This window comes from Ovis canadensis, chromosome 3, assembly GCF_042477335.2.
Source record: "Ovis canadensis isolate MfBH-ARS-UI-01 breed Bighorn chromosome 3, ARS-UI_OviCan_v2, whole genome shotgun sequence".
In the NCBI taxonomy this organism is placed as follows: domain Eukaryota; kingdom Metazoa; phylum Chordata; class Mammalia; order Artiodactyla; family Bovidae; genus Ovis; species Ovis canadensis.
Window position 1 is genome coordinate 221,896,593 of NC_091247.1, and position 12,513 is coordinate 221,909,105.

At 38.0% G+C, this 12,513-nt stretch overlaps 1 protein-coding gene across 1 annotated transcript in view; it reads right to left on the reverse strand.

Moving 5' to 3' along the window:
• Positions 1-1,980: 1,980 nt before the first annotated feature.
• Positions 1,981-12,513, reverse strand: part of DMC1 (DNA meiotic recombinase 1) — a 35,446-nt gene continuing 24,913 nt past the window's right edge. Inside the window, exons 13-14 of the mRNA XM_069581634.1 lie at positions 9,607-9,723; positions 1,981-2,819 (exon numbers count right to left, since the gene is read on the reverse strand). Of these exons, the coding sequence (XP_069437735.1) occupies positions 2,750-2,819; positions 9,607-9,723 (187 nt within the window). The 3' untranslated portion in view covers positions 1,981-2,749. The remainder of the gene's footprint in view (positions 2,820-9,606; positions 9,724-12,513) is intronic.

The window sequence follows — 12,513 nt, forward strand, 5'->3', positions numbered from 1 at the left end:
TGCTTTATTATGGCAGCCTTAGCAAACTAATAGAAACCTACCCTCCCAGGTAAAGTCCTTAGTCTTTATTTGACACTTCTTCATTTGTATTCATGATACAAACATAATCTCCTCTCATAGTTTAAAGAAATTTGTCAAGTCACCTGTGACTCTGCCTTCTCTTCCTCTCTTTATATTCAGTCTCACACTAAATCTTAACTACCTTTTTGAACTGTCTATCCATTTCATTGCTACCACCCCAGGCCCATTCTTTATCACCTAACAATTGATTTATCATAACTGTTTCCTAAATTAGCTCCCTGATGCCAGTATTATTTCCCTTATCTATTTCCACATCTCTATCAAATTAATCTTCCAACTCTCCATGCCAACAGCCTCCAATCAGAGCATACCTGAAGCCTTTCCTTCTTTCCTCTATAAAGCCTTCCCATTCTTCTGCCTGCCTTTGCTTCTCTACCAAAAGCAAATTAAGGTCACGGACTCTGACTGTAGCAACTCTGAATAAATAGCCTCTGTTCTCATTTGGTGGTTTTTGCTTGTTTCCACAGAATGAATAATCTATGGAGGAAAAAGGCATGCCTTTTCTAGTGGGATGTAAGTCTAGAGCTACAAGCAGCATTTTGGCTACTTACTATGTGGGGAGAGCCTAAGAAAGAACAACAGCAGCATGCAAATGAGCAGAGCAGGAGACAGAGGCAGAGAGAAATGTCCTGATGATTCTGTCAGACATCTTGGCTCCAGCCGTGGATGGCTAAGGTCATCACCTCTACTTCTGGACTTTTCAGTCTCTTGAGCCAATGAATTCATGTCTTGCATTTGCTAGTTTGAGTTTCTGTGGCTTGCAATCAAAATAGTCCTAACCAACAGCATCTCTTTTTTGCCCCTTGGAATAAGAAGCCAAAGTGATTTCTATAGTCAGATGGAGGAGGAAGACTGGAAAGACTTAATACTTTGGTCAATGGTGGCAAATAGAACCTGGCCTAGAAAAGTTCAGTGAGCACTGCACAATCTGCTGTGCTTTCCCAAAGTTGGGCCCCAAGGTTATAGGCTTTTTCTGTTTAGTGCACATTCACATGCTTAGCTACTGTTCTCTAAAGCAGGACATATAAGAGTGGCTCGATCCAGAGAGGTTTCCAGCCTTAGCCATGTGCCACATTGAAACCAGCCTTTCCCACAGAACCGTAGTCCTTGTGTTTCCACCTCTGTACCAATGGGTAAATTCTGGGCGTACACAGCTTAACCTAGAACATTTTCCTGAATTTCAAATCTTAAGAGCTTTATTTCCTGTCCTACTAAGAAAGCTCTGGGCTCCTAAACAGATTAGTCCATTCCCTCTCCAAGAATTGGTGTACCAAGGAATCTCTTGGAAATGCTCAGTTTTTATCAAGTAGTAAAACCTTCCCCTCCTCAGGAAAAAAGTGTGCATTTATATTTGCACACTAAAAAAAGGCTAAAAAGTGACTTTGCAAAAATATAAAATGACTTTAACTTCTGCTTATTCAGGGGAGCAGCTTCTGAGATTTAAAAATAATAGTAAAATTTAAAAGTTCTTATTTGCCATTACTTCACACTATAAACAATTTCTGCTTGCCAAGTTGGTCTCTGTTCCTAAATCCTAGCTTTTATACATCTGCATATGCTATCCCACAGCTTAACTGTTCCTCCCCCACTTCTGGAATCACAGAATCCAAAGCATTTTTTAATCATTTGCTCTCTCATTCTTTCATAAACATTAGGAGTTTCTTTCAACTAGTATATACATTCTTTTGAGGGCAGGAACCATACTTCTTTTGTAGATTGTTTAGACTTAACATTCACTTGGTGAGTGAATGATTTAATGGATAATCAAATACCTTTTGTAAGAAATGGTACTTTTAGCACTTGAATTCTCATACAAGTGGATGCAACGTAAGAAATTAAACCTTTTTGAGACCTATAAAGACTGTCAGTGTAAATATTATTAGTTTTAATTTATAAATATTTTTATTATACATTTTGAAAACCAGATTTTATTTTTAACACTTAGAAAAAACAATATTTTTACAGTTATAAAATTAGTATACAAAAATTTTACATTTCAATTAACCCTTAGTATTTTTAAAAAGATTTTGAATCCTCTACCCAAAACTTAAAATATAAAAGTCACACTATATTAACCACCTAAAATTGTAAAGATCTTAATTACCTTTGCTTTTATCTTCCCAATCAGAAGTACATTAAAAAAAATAATTTAAATTTGTCTAAAAGTCAAATGATTTAAAAATTTAGCTTAATTTAATGTTTCATTTCTGTTGCTGAAAATGTGAATGTACAGTTTGATATCATAAATAAAAAAGCTTTTTTGTGTGTGTCCTGTAAACATTCCTCCCTCCTTTGTAAGTTTATTCACTTCTGTGTTCATGGGGAAGCTGCAGGAGAAGGGGACATTTCTGAGCTCTTAGACTTTCCATCTGCTTAGTGGCTCACTTTGGAAAGCTAAAGTGAGGTAATCCCTCCCTAACTAATTCTCAAAATGTTTATTCATTCATATACATATTTATATTCCTGAATTGACATATAATGTATAGTTATTATAAATCAGAGACTTTTAAAAATAAATATGAGTTAAATCTCTTTTGCTGACTTTCCATTAGTAACACACGAAAAAAAAAAAACCAAACTCTTACTTCAAGATCTGAAATTTAAGACTGCTTTTCCATTTCTTCAGCTCCTAATAAGCACTAAGAAGCAATCTGCATCAATTCACCACCTACTCCTTGGCATCCCCAATTCCTCCAGCAGTTATTGCGAAGGTGGCTTCATTTTCAGGCATCTCAGGGCTAACAGAATACAAGGGAACATAAGTTTATAAAAAGCTCTATTGCTATAAATACTGTATTCATGTCATAGGCATCATATTCCTATTAGTCTGAGTCTCCTGAGACATGTGAGTTGGTACAGCTAAATGTGGATTGCAGAATTTATCTACAAGTATTATCAACTGTCACAAACATTTATAGAATAACTTCTATATAATAACTTCTAAGGTTCTGGATGTCAAGAAAAATTACCCTAAACTTGGAAGTAGGCAACAAGGATAACTGGGTATTCTTACAGTGCACTATCAGGCATTGTGCAGAAGACCTTTAGGGGTTTACTGATTCTAAATGGTAGGTACCTCATACAGCTCAATAACAAAAAAACAACCCAACTGAAAAATGGGCAGGAGACCTAAACAGACATTTCTCCAAAGAAGACATATAGATGGCCAATAGGCACATGAAAAGATGCTCATCATCCCTAATTATCAAAGAAATGCAAATCAAAACTACATTGAGGTACCACCTCGCAGTGGTCGAAATGTCCATCATTAAAAAGTCTACAAATAAAAAACGCTGGAGGGGATTTGGAGAAAAGGGTACCCTCCTACATTGTTGGTAGGAATGTAAATTGGTACAGCCACTATGGAAAACAGTATGGAGGTTCCTTTGTTTTTTGGAGGTTCATTGAAAAACTAAAAATAGAGTTGCCATATGATCCTGTAATCCCAATCCCGGGCATATATCCAGACAATACGATAATTCAAAAAGAGACATGCACCTATATGTTCATAGCAGCATTATTTACAATAGTCTAGACATGGAAACAACCCAATGTCTATTGACAAATGAATGTATATATGTGTGTGTATATATATGTTTATGTCATATATATATATATATACACACAATGGAATATTACTCACATAAAAAATAAAATAATGCCATTTGCAGCAACATGGGTGGATTTAGAGATTATCATACTAAGCAAAGTAAATCAAAAAGAGAAAGACAAATACCATATCACTTATATGTGGAAACTAAAATAAGACACAAATGAACAAACATATGAAACAAAACAGACCCACAGATAGAACAGACTCGTGGCTGCCAAGGCAGGGTGGCGAAAGGAATGATTGAGAGTTTGGTATTAACAGACGCAAACTATTTTATCTAAGATGGATAAACAACAAAGTTCTTCCTCATAGCACAGGGAACTATATTCAATATCCTGTGATGGAAATGAATATGAAAAATAATACATATATATGTATATCAGAATCACTTTTACAGCAGAAATTAATGTAACACTGGAAATCACTTATATTTCAATACAATTTTTAAAAAATAATAAAATAAATAGTGTGCATCTTTCCACGACTAATGTAGGGAAAAACCGTCAAAGACTTTGAAATGAACTAAAAGATTACTGAGTACCTTCAGTGGAAAAATAGGTTGCCTAACACATCCTTCCAGGTTATACAAATCTATGAGGATTCCATGGTTTTCGTTGTGTTTGAGCTATTTTACAACTCCATGAGCTGCAGAAAACTATGAGTAATACAAATTATTATTGTCCATAGAAATGTAAATTATGTGAAGAGGAATGCAACTGATTACTGTCCTGTGGATACTGACCCATTTTTATCAATTTAGAATTCATTTCAGCATTACTTATATGAATGCATCTGTGTGTTAATTTGATTTTTCCTTTGATCAGGTTATAAAATCTTACTGGTTCCCTCATGACTTACTGAGTTAAATATGATCTTTGACATTTTATATTTGTACGAGTCATGATTACAAGCTCTTTATTTTTTTTTTACCCCCCACTACATGCTCTTTTAAATTTTACATTTTAATTTATTTTACAGCTCTATAGGAGGATTTATTTGTAGAAAACCGATAGCAGTGCAAATTATTCTTATGATGCCAGTCTATAACAATGGAAATGAATTTCACTGTGTAGAGAAACAATAGGTTTCTCTCCAGTAGAAACGACAACTTCAAATGTTATAACTTATTGCCTGGTAGGATATTAACCAGTTTTGAATCTATTAGCAAATTTATTTCTTCATTGAATTGACCAACTACATAAATCTCTGTTCCTCAAATTATCCTTTAAATCAGTGGTTTCTTCATTAATTGAGATGAAGAAAATCTCTAACACATGTCGATCTTACGTTGATTTACAGAAAGTAATGTTTCTAATTTTTTTAACCTTTGAAAATCAGACTTTAGCAACTACTAGACCCCACAGAATTTATAAAATTGAGACAGCCTTTACTTTCAAGATGGAGAAGGAAATGGTAATCCACTTAGTATTCCTGCCTGGAGAATCCCAAGGACAGAGGAGCCTGGCAGGCTACAGTCCATGGGGTCGCAAAGAGTTGGACATGACTGAAGTGACTTAGAATGGATGCATGCATTACTCTCAAGAAGCCTAAAAGGTGAACTATGATATAAAAACATGCAAAGTAAGCTAAGTTCCTTAAAGTCAGTATATGTTATAGAACTCTAAGGAAAGAAGAAGTTATGCAGACTAGGTTACTCAGGAAAGGTTTCATAGATTATAAAGGACTTCATAGAGGCCTATGAGGCAGAAATGGGGGTATTCCATTTCTAGCATGAATTAAGAATAGGGCCATTCTTGTAGTGCTCTGTAAAGCAGTGTGGAGATGGGTTTTTATTCTGACTCAAGATGAGGAGCTACTGGCGGGTTTTAAACAGAGGATAGATATGACGTGACTTGGTGTTATAAAGGATCATTCTGGCGTCTATGCTTAAAATAGACTCTAGAGGGACAATGGTAACCTAACTACCTGGGACGTTGGTTTTCTCATGTGTTATTGTTGCTTAGTCCCTGTGTCCATCTCTTTTGGGAACCCATGGACTGTAGCTAGCCAGGCTTCTCTGTCCATGGGATTTCACAGACAAGAATATTGGGAGTGGGTTGCCATTTCCTTCTCCAGGGGACCTTCCCAACCCAGGGATCAAATCTGTGTCTCCTGCATTGGCAGGTGGGTTCTTTACCACTGAGCTACCAGGGAAGCCCTTCCTCATGTGTAAATGGAGATAATAATCTCCATTTGGCACAAGGCCTAGCACATAGAACCCACTCAGTAAGTGTTAGCTAGCATTGCTATTGTTTTTAGCTTCATGATCTTCTCTATTAAAATGTTTTTTCTAACGTCAAGGAGAATTCTTTGTGAGAAATCTTTAGAAATCATAAAGAAGGAAGTACAAGCTGCACAGAAAACTATTCTGACATTTTAAGTTCTGATCTGGTTTTGCTATTTTTATTCAAATCTATGGATATTTGACATAATGAACTTCTATGATAATTTTAATTATCCTTTGTTGAATCTGCAGAACCCTAGTGTTCTCTTAGGACCGTAAAAACTGTAGGGGTTATTTGCTCCTAAAAGTTTACAAGACTTGATTAAATATACAAATGATTGAACATGTAGACGGAGTTCATTCATTTGTTAATTCTACAAATAGTTATTGAGCTCTTACTAGATGCCAAGTACCATGCCAAGTGCTTGGGACATTAGTAAACCAGACTCAGTCATTGTAGTGAGGGAGATGTACATGTAATTGGCTGATTACAATTCAGGGTGAAAGATAGTTGGGAAAGTTCTAAGCACAGCAATCTGTCCCAGATATAAACCAAGAAATTTTAGTAAAAAGATGAAACAATCTTACTCTCTACTTAATTCAACAAAGTTCATTTGTAACATATTTCTAGAGATTGCTGAAGCTCCACAAAACATAGCACTTGCATATGTATCATACTCTATGAGAACCAGTGATGAAATGTGAAATGGTCTAAAAAAAAACCAGATAGAGGGACTTCCCTGGTGGTGCAGTGGATAAAAATCCACCTGCCAATACAGGGGACAGAGTTCAATCCCTGGTCTGGGGATATTCATGCCACAGAGCAACTAAGCCTGTGCACCACAACTTCTGAGCCCATGCTCTAGGGCACATGGGCCGCAACTCCTGAAGCCCGAGCGCCCTAGAGGCTGTGCTCTGCTACAAGAGAGGCCACCATAATGAGAAGCCAGAGCACCATAAGAGTAGCCCCTGCTTGCTGCAACTAGAGAAAGCCCGTGTGCAGCCATGAAAACACAGTACAGCCAAAGACAAAAAAACCACCCAGATAGATAGGGAAACTGATTATTTAATATTTAATATTTTAAATTACAATACATAATAAGTATTATGATTCATAGCTAAAACCGGATTAAGAGCTCATGTGATTTCTTTTGGCTGATTTTTTCCTCCCTAGGGTTAAGAGTTATTACAAATCTTTACCTTGTTGCCCAAGACTGACTAATCAGTCAGTCACAAATATTGTGCCTCTGTTATGTCTGAGGCACTAAGAATACAGTGGTAAGCAAGAGAATAGTGCCCCTGTCCTCAGGGTATTTACTGTCTAGTGGGGATGATATACATAAATCATCACCAATGGAATGTAAGCTTCACGAAGGCAGAGTCTTGTCTTTTTGTTTGGTTCACTGCTCCGTCCCCAGAATGGAGAACAGCTGAAGTGTAATACGTTTCTCTGTAAAAACCCACTAAGTTTGTAACTGTTTTCCTGTACTGTTTGATTTTATTGATTTTTTTACCATGTACATCAATTACCTTGTCAAAGTTTATTCATATATTTGCATGTGTTTATATATTATATACATGAAAGTAAAAGTTACTCAGTCGTGTCCAATTCTTTGGGACCCCATGGATTATACAGTCCATGGAATTCTCCAGGCCAGAATACTGGAGTGGGTAGCCTTTCCCTTCTCCAAGGGATCTTCCCAACCCAGGGATCGAACCCAGGTCTCCCACATTGCAGGTGGATTCTTTACCAGCTGAGCCCCAGGGAAGCCCAAGAATACTGGAGTAGGTAGCCTCTCCCTTCTTCAGCAGATCTACCCGACCCAGGAATCGAACCAGGGTCTCCTGCATTACAGGCGGATTCTTTTCCAATTGAGTTATCAGGGAAGCCCATTATATATATATATAATACATGCAGGTACATATGTACATACATGGGAAGAGCTGACTCATTGGAAAAGACCCTGATACTAGGAAAGACTGAAGACAAAAGGACAAGGCAGCAGCAGAGGATGAGATGGTTAGATAGCAATGGACATGAATATGACTCAATGGACATGAATTTGAGCAAACTCCAGGAGACAGTGGAAGACAGAGAAGCCTGGGGTGCTACAGTCCATGTGGTCACAAAGACTGGTACACGATTTAGCAACTGAACAACAACAAAAATATATGTACATCAACCCATATGTATATACATACATACTCATGTATGACTCCTTTTGAATTTGGACAGAAAACCCCAATGGCTTCAGTCTCCATAGGAGAAGCTGAAGGTGACATGACTGTCCAGAATATTCCAGCACCATCTTTGCAGCAAGAGACAGGAGAGGGTTAAGATGTACTATGCAAACATTATAGGACATGACAGGTTATTGCTTTTTTAACAACAAAAGCACCAGTCTCCTTCTATGCTACATACTTGCAAATCTTGAAAAATTCCATAAAATCTTTAGTCCCAGCCCCATGCCAGGCTCTTGTTTTGCAGTTCATCTCTAAGTGGCCAAAATATTAGCTTTCTCACTCTAAAGGTTGTTTTCTTATTCTCTCCGTTTATTGGCTTCAGGGGCTCAAGGAGCTCTATCAGGTTAGAGAGGGGCAAGAGCTGGAGCTGGAGTCCTGAAGCCCAGCAACCCTACCAGCTGGGCAACAGCATCCTAGGTGTTGAAGCCCAGCTCCAACAGCACCCCCCATGCCCACCAGCCTCAGGGCTGAAACAAGCGCTCAGAACCAAGGGCTGCTCCTTCCACCTCAGCCTTTCCAGACCCAGTCAAGGTATGTCTACTGAGGAACAGTTGCAGGAAGGGTAAAGGTCCCCTCCCCTGCCACTCCTTCAGAGATAACAAAACAGATAGGCAAAAATGGGGGAGGTCCACAGAGAAGGGTCAGCAGCAATGCTCAGGAAGGGGTGAGCAATGCCTCCTCAATTCAAATCACTTTAGGTTTACTATTGGTAAAATCTAAGCTTATAACTATTAATTAAATAAGTACTGTGAAAGAACATAAGGTGTAATATAGAGTATTAGCCTAGACTGTAAGGGTCAGGGAAATGTTCCTTGAGGAAGTGCTGTTTAAATTGAAACCTGAAAAGAAAACTAGCAGAAAGAAGAACATCCCTATAACATACTGTACATTTCCTGCATTTACCTCACTTAAAGTGGAAATCAATTATTTCATTACCTAGCTTTACTGTGGAGAAGGCAATGGCACCCCACTCCAGTACCCTTGCCTGGAAAATCCCATGGACGGAGGAGCCTGGTAGGTTGCAGTCCATTTTGGTCACTGAGAGTTGGACACGACTCAGTGACTTCACTTTCACTTTTCACTTTCATGCATTGGAGAAGAAATGGCAACCCACTCCAGTGTTCTTGCCTGGAGAATCCCAGGGACAGTGGAGCCTGGTGGGCTGCCGTCTACAGGGTCGCACAGAGTCGGACACGACTGAAGCGACTTAGCAGCAGCTTTACTAAGATTTGGAAGGTCAGGGACCAAGTCTATTTGTCAACAAAATCCCCTAATCCCTAGAACCTAGTACATATTAGGGACTCCCCAATGAATTTAATACTTTTTGAGAAGGAAATTCAAGAATGTAGGGTCTGCCCTTGGAATAATTATAGCCTCTCTGGAGAAGTAATTCTATATAACATCATATGCACAATAATCTAATTAAGAATAAAAAAATATTTACCTGTCATAAATCTTGGCAATTCTCAGCTCTCCTCTTCCTTTTCGCAAGCTTATTCTTGTTGTTGAAGCATGCGCCAGAATGTGTCCCCCAATGGGTTTTTTTGGGTCTGCTTGAAAACTGAATTAACAGAACACTTTTCAGGTTTCATCATATGAACTATATACAAAAATACCTGCGATTACAAGGCAACTTTTCTATGGAGAATGGCAAGGGATAAATAAGAAATAAGAAATACCCAACCCTTCTGCATGATGCTCTGATGTAAATGAGAACAGATTGAGAACCTCTTTCTTGCTCATTAACTGTACATTGGAAACCTTCAATGTTGTATGGTTCTGAATTTGAGAAGAGTCTCAGAAATATATTTATTGCTGATGTCTAAAGTTTATTCTAAAATAGGATACAGGAAAGATAAGCTCTTACTATGATCATATGGATTCCAAAATAAATTATGATTACAAGATTATTACAAATACTGACACTCTTGAGAGACAGATACACTTCCTAGGGGATGAACACTCATTTCCAAAGAGAGATGATTTTGAATGAACAAAATGGGAAATAAATGATACAATCTGCAAAAGTGCTAAGAAATCAAAATAGAAAGATAACATGGGGAGAAAATGTCCTAAAAATAACTCATAATGTAAGAGGTTATACTTATTTAAAACAAAGTACAACACAGCACAGTAAATAGCCTTAGCTCTAGAGAATATCAAACCAATTCAAATTTTATTTGTTCCATCAAAGTGTTCAGGATTCTGTGTAGAATTTCATGGGGAATTTATGGCTCTTGACTTTTCTTGTAAGTTACCAACACTTTAATAACTTAATAAAAGATATAAACTCTTCCCCAGAAAAATGCACAAATGTACACATACGAAAATTTTCATGTAAGTTTAGGAGATTCATAGCTCCTTCCTGCTCTGGTGTGGACAGGCATTAACAATAATAGTAACAACCAAGATTTATTGAGTCCTTACTCTGTGGCAGACACTCTTTTAGCTCATCTAATTATTTCCCTTTGCTGGGATTCCATATTTAGTAAATAATTTTGGATTAAAATTTGGATTCTGCCTACAGAACCCAAGGTCTGTAGGTCTGCCCACAAAGAGAGAATACCCTGGTCATAAGAACCTCAAATGAAGTTACATTTTTCTTTATCAGTAAACTGGCCCTCCGATCTTTCACTGAGTCTCATAAATTTGATTAATGTGAGCCTGCCCCTAAGAAATGGATTTGTTCTCAGTGGATGACCAAATCAATCCTCTGTAAGGGTAAGGGCACTGAACTTTGGTCAACTCAACAGGGTGATGGACACATCCTTCCAAAGCCTATCAAATGACAGCATGCTAACCTTTCCCCTGGCATATACAGCTTTAATGTTCTATGTGGCATAAGAGATTTAGAGTTAGACCTGAGTTCAAATTTTGGCTTACCAGCCAGCCATATGACCTCAGGAAACTTGTTATTCATTCTCAATGTCTGTTTCTTGATTTTAAATGGAGAATAATAACTGTACATAACTGGTACAGTACTTGTAAGAATAAAATGAAATAGTTTAGATAAGGCAGTAACCCAGTAACTGAAATTATCTGCTTTCCTAATCCTGACTCACTATCTATGTTACCTTGGGCTAATTATTTACCTTTATGAATCTGTTTCTTTAACTGTAAAATGGGAACCAAAAAAGCCTCTTACTGTTTAGGGCGGTTGTGAAGATTCAATACATTATTTCATACAACTCATGAGGAGCCTACTACATGCCAGGAACAGTGCCAGATCATTTACAAAGCATTAGCTTTGCCCTTCCAGTAATCTTGGCACATTAAAGACATCCAATAAATGGAGACTATTATTATTTAACTAAATGATTCCGTTAAAAGAGTCACTCTTTCAGTGACATGTAAATCAAGAAATTTTTCTTCAAGCCTATTTGAACTTCTTGAGTGTTCTAGTAATTACAAACATGTCTTGAGGTAAAGTGCAAGAAGGTATAATACCATTACACATTCATTTAGAGGGCTTTAATTTACTTCTATTTCTGACCAAGTGAAAACAGCTTCAGAAAGCCACCCACATCCTTCCTTTAGCCTGTTCTCTTATTTCCCCTTCTTCTATATTATCTTTTCTTCTTTTCTCCCTTTCTCAGGGGATGGGGGACTATGATGAGAAGAAGGAAGAGACAGGAATACAGAGGCCAAGAAAAATTGTTTCATTTATCCTGCTCTGGTTGAACAGGATGCAGCATGTTATATCGTTGATGCCAAGACAAAGAATCTCCTGATCTTTCAACTTCAAATCAGGGTGCAGGGAGCATAAGATTATGGTGATGGTAGGGCAGGTGGTATTTTTCTGGGATGAAATAGGGAAAACAGCACAGTGAGGCTAAAAGAGCATCAGCATTGCAGTTACATAGTGAATAGTGAAGTCACTCAGTCGTGTCCGATTCTTGGCGACCCCACGGGCTGTAGCCCACCAAACTCCTCCGTCCATGGGATTCTCCAGGCAAGAATCCTGGAGTGGGTTGCCATTTCCTTCTCCAGGGGATCTTCCCGACCCAGGGATCGAACCCAGGTCTCCCACATTGCAGGCAGATACTTTAACCTCTGAGCCACCAGGGGATACCTAGGTTTAAATTCTGGCTCCTGCTTTTTAACTGTGTGATTGATCAAGTAGGCACTCTAAGCCTCGGTTTCCTCCTTTATAAATTAGGAATAACAACAGTGTCTACCTCAAATACTGGCTGGAGTGGAGACCTTGAGGGGTCCAGGCAAGGGCAAACGTGGGAGAAAACTGGTACTCCTGGTACTTTTGACTTGCTAAGGGGCAAGCTTAAAGATGGAATTTTTTAGAAGGAGTCCATTGAGAGACTGAGTGAACATGTCCAAAAGTGAGGAGGATGTT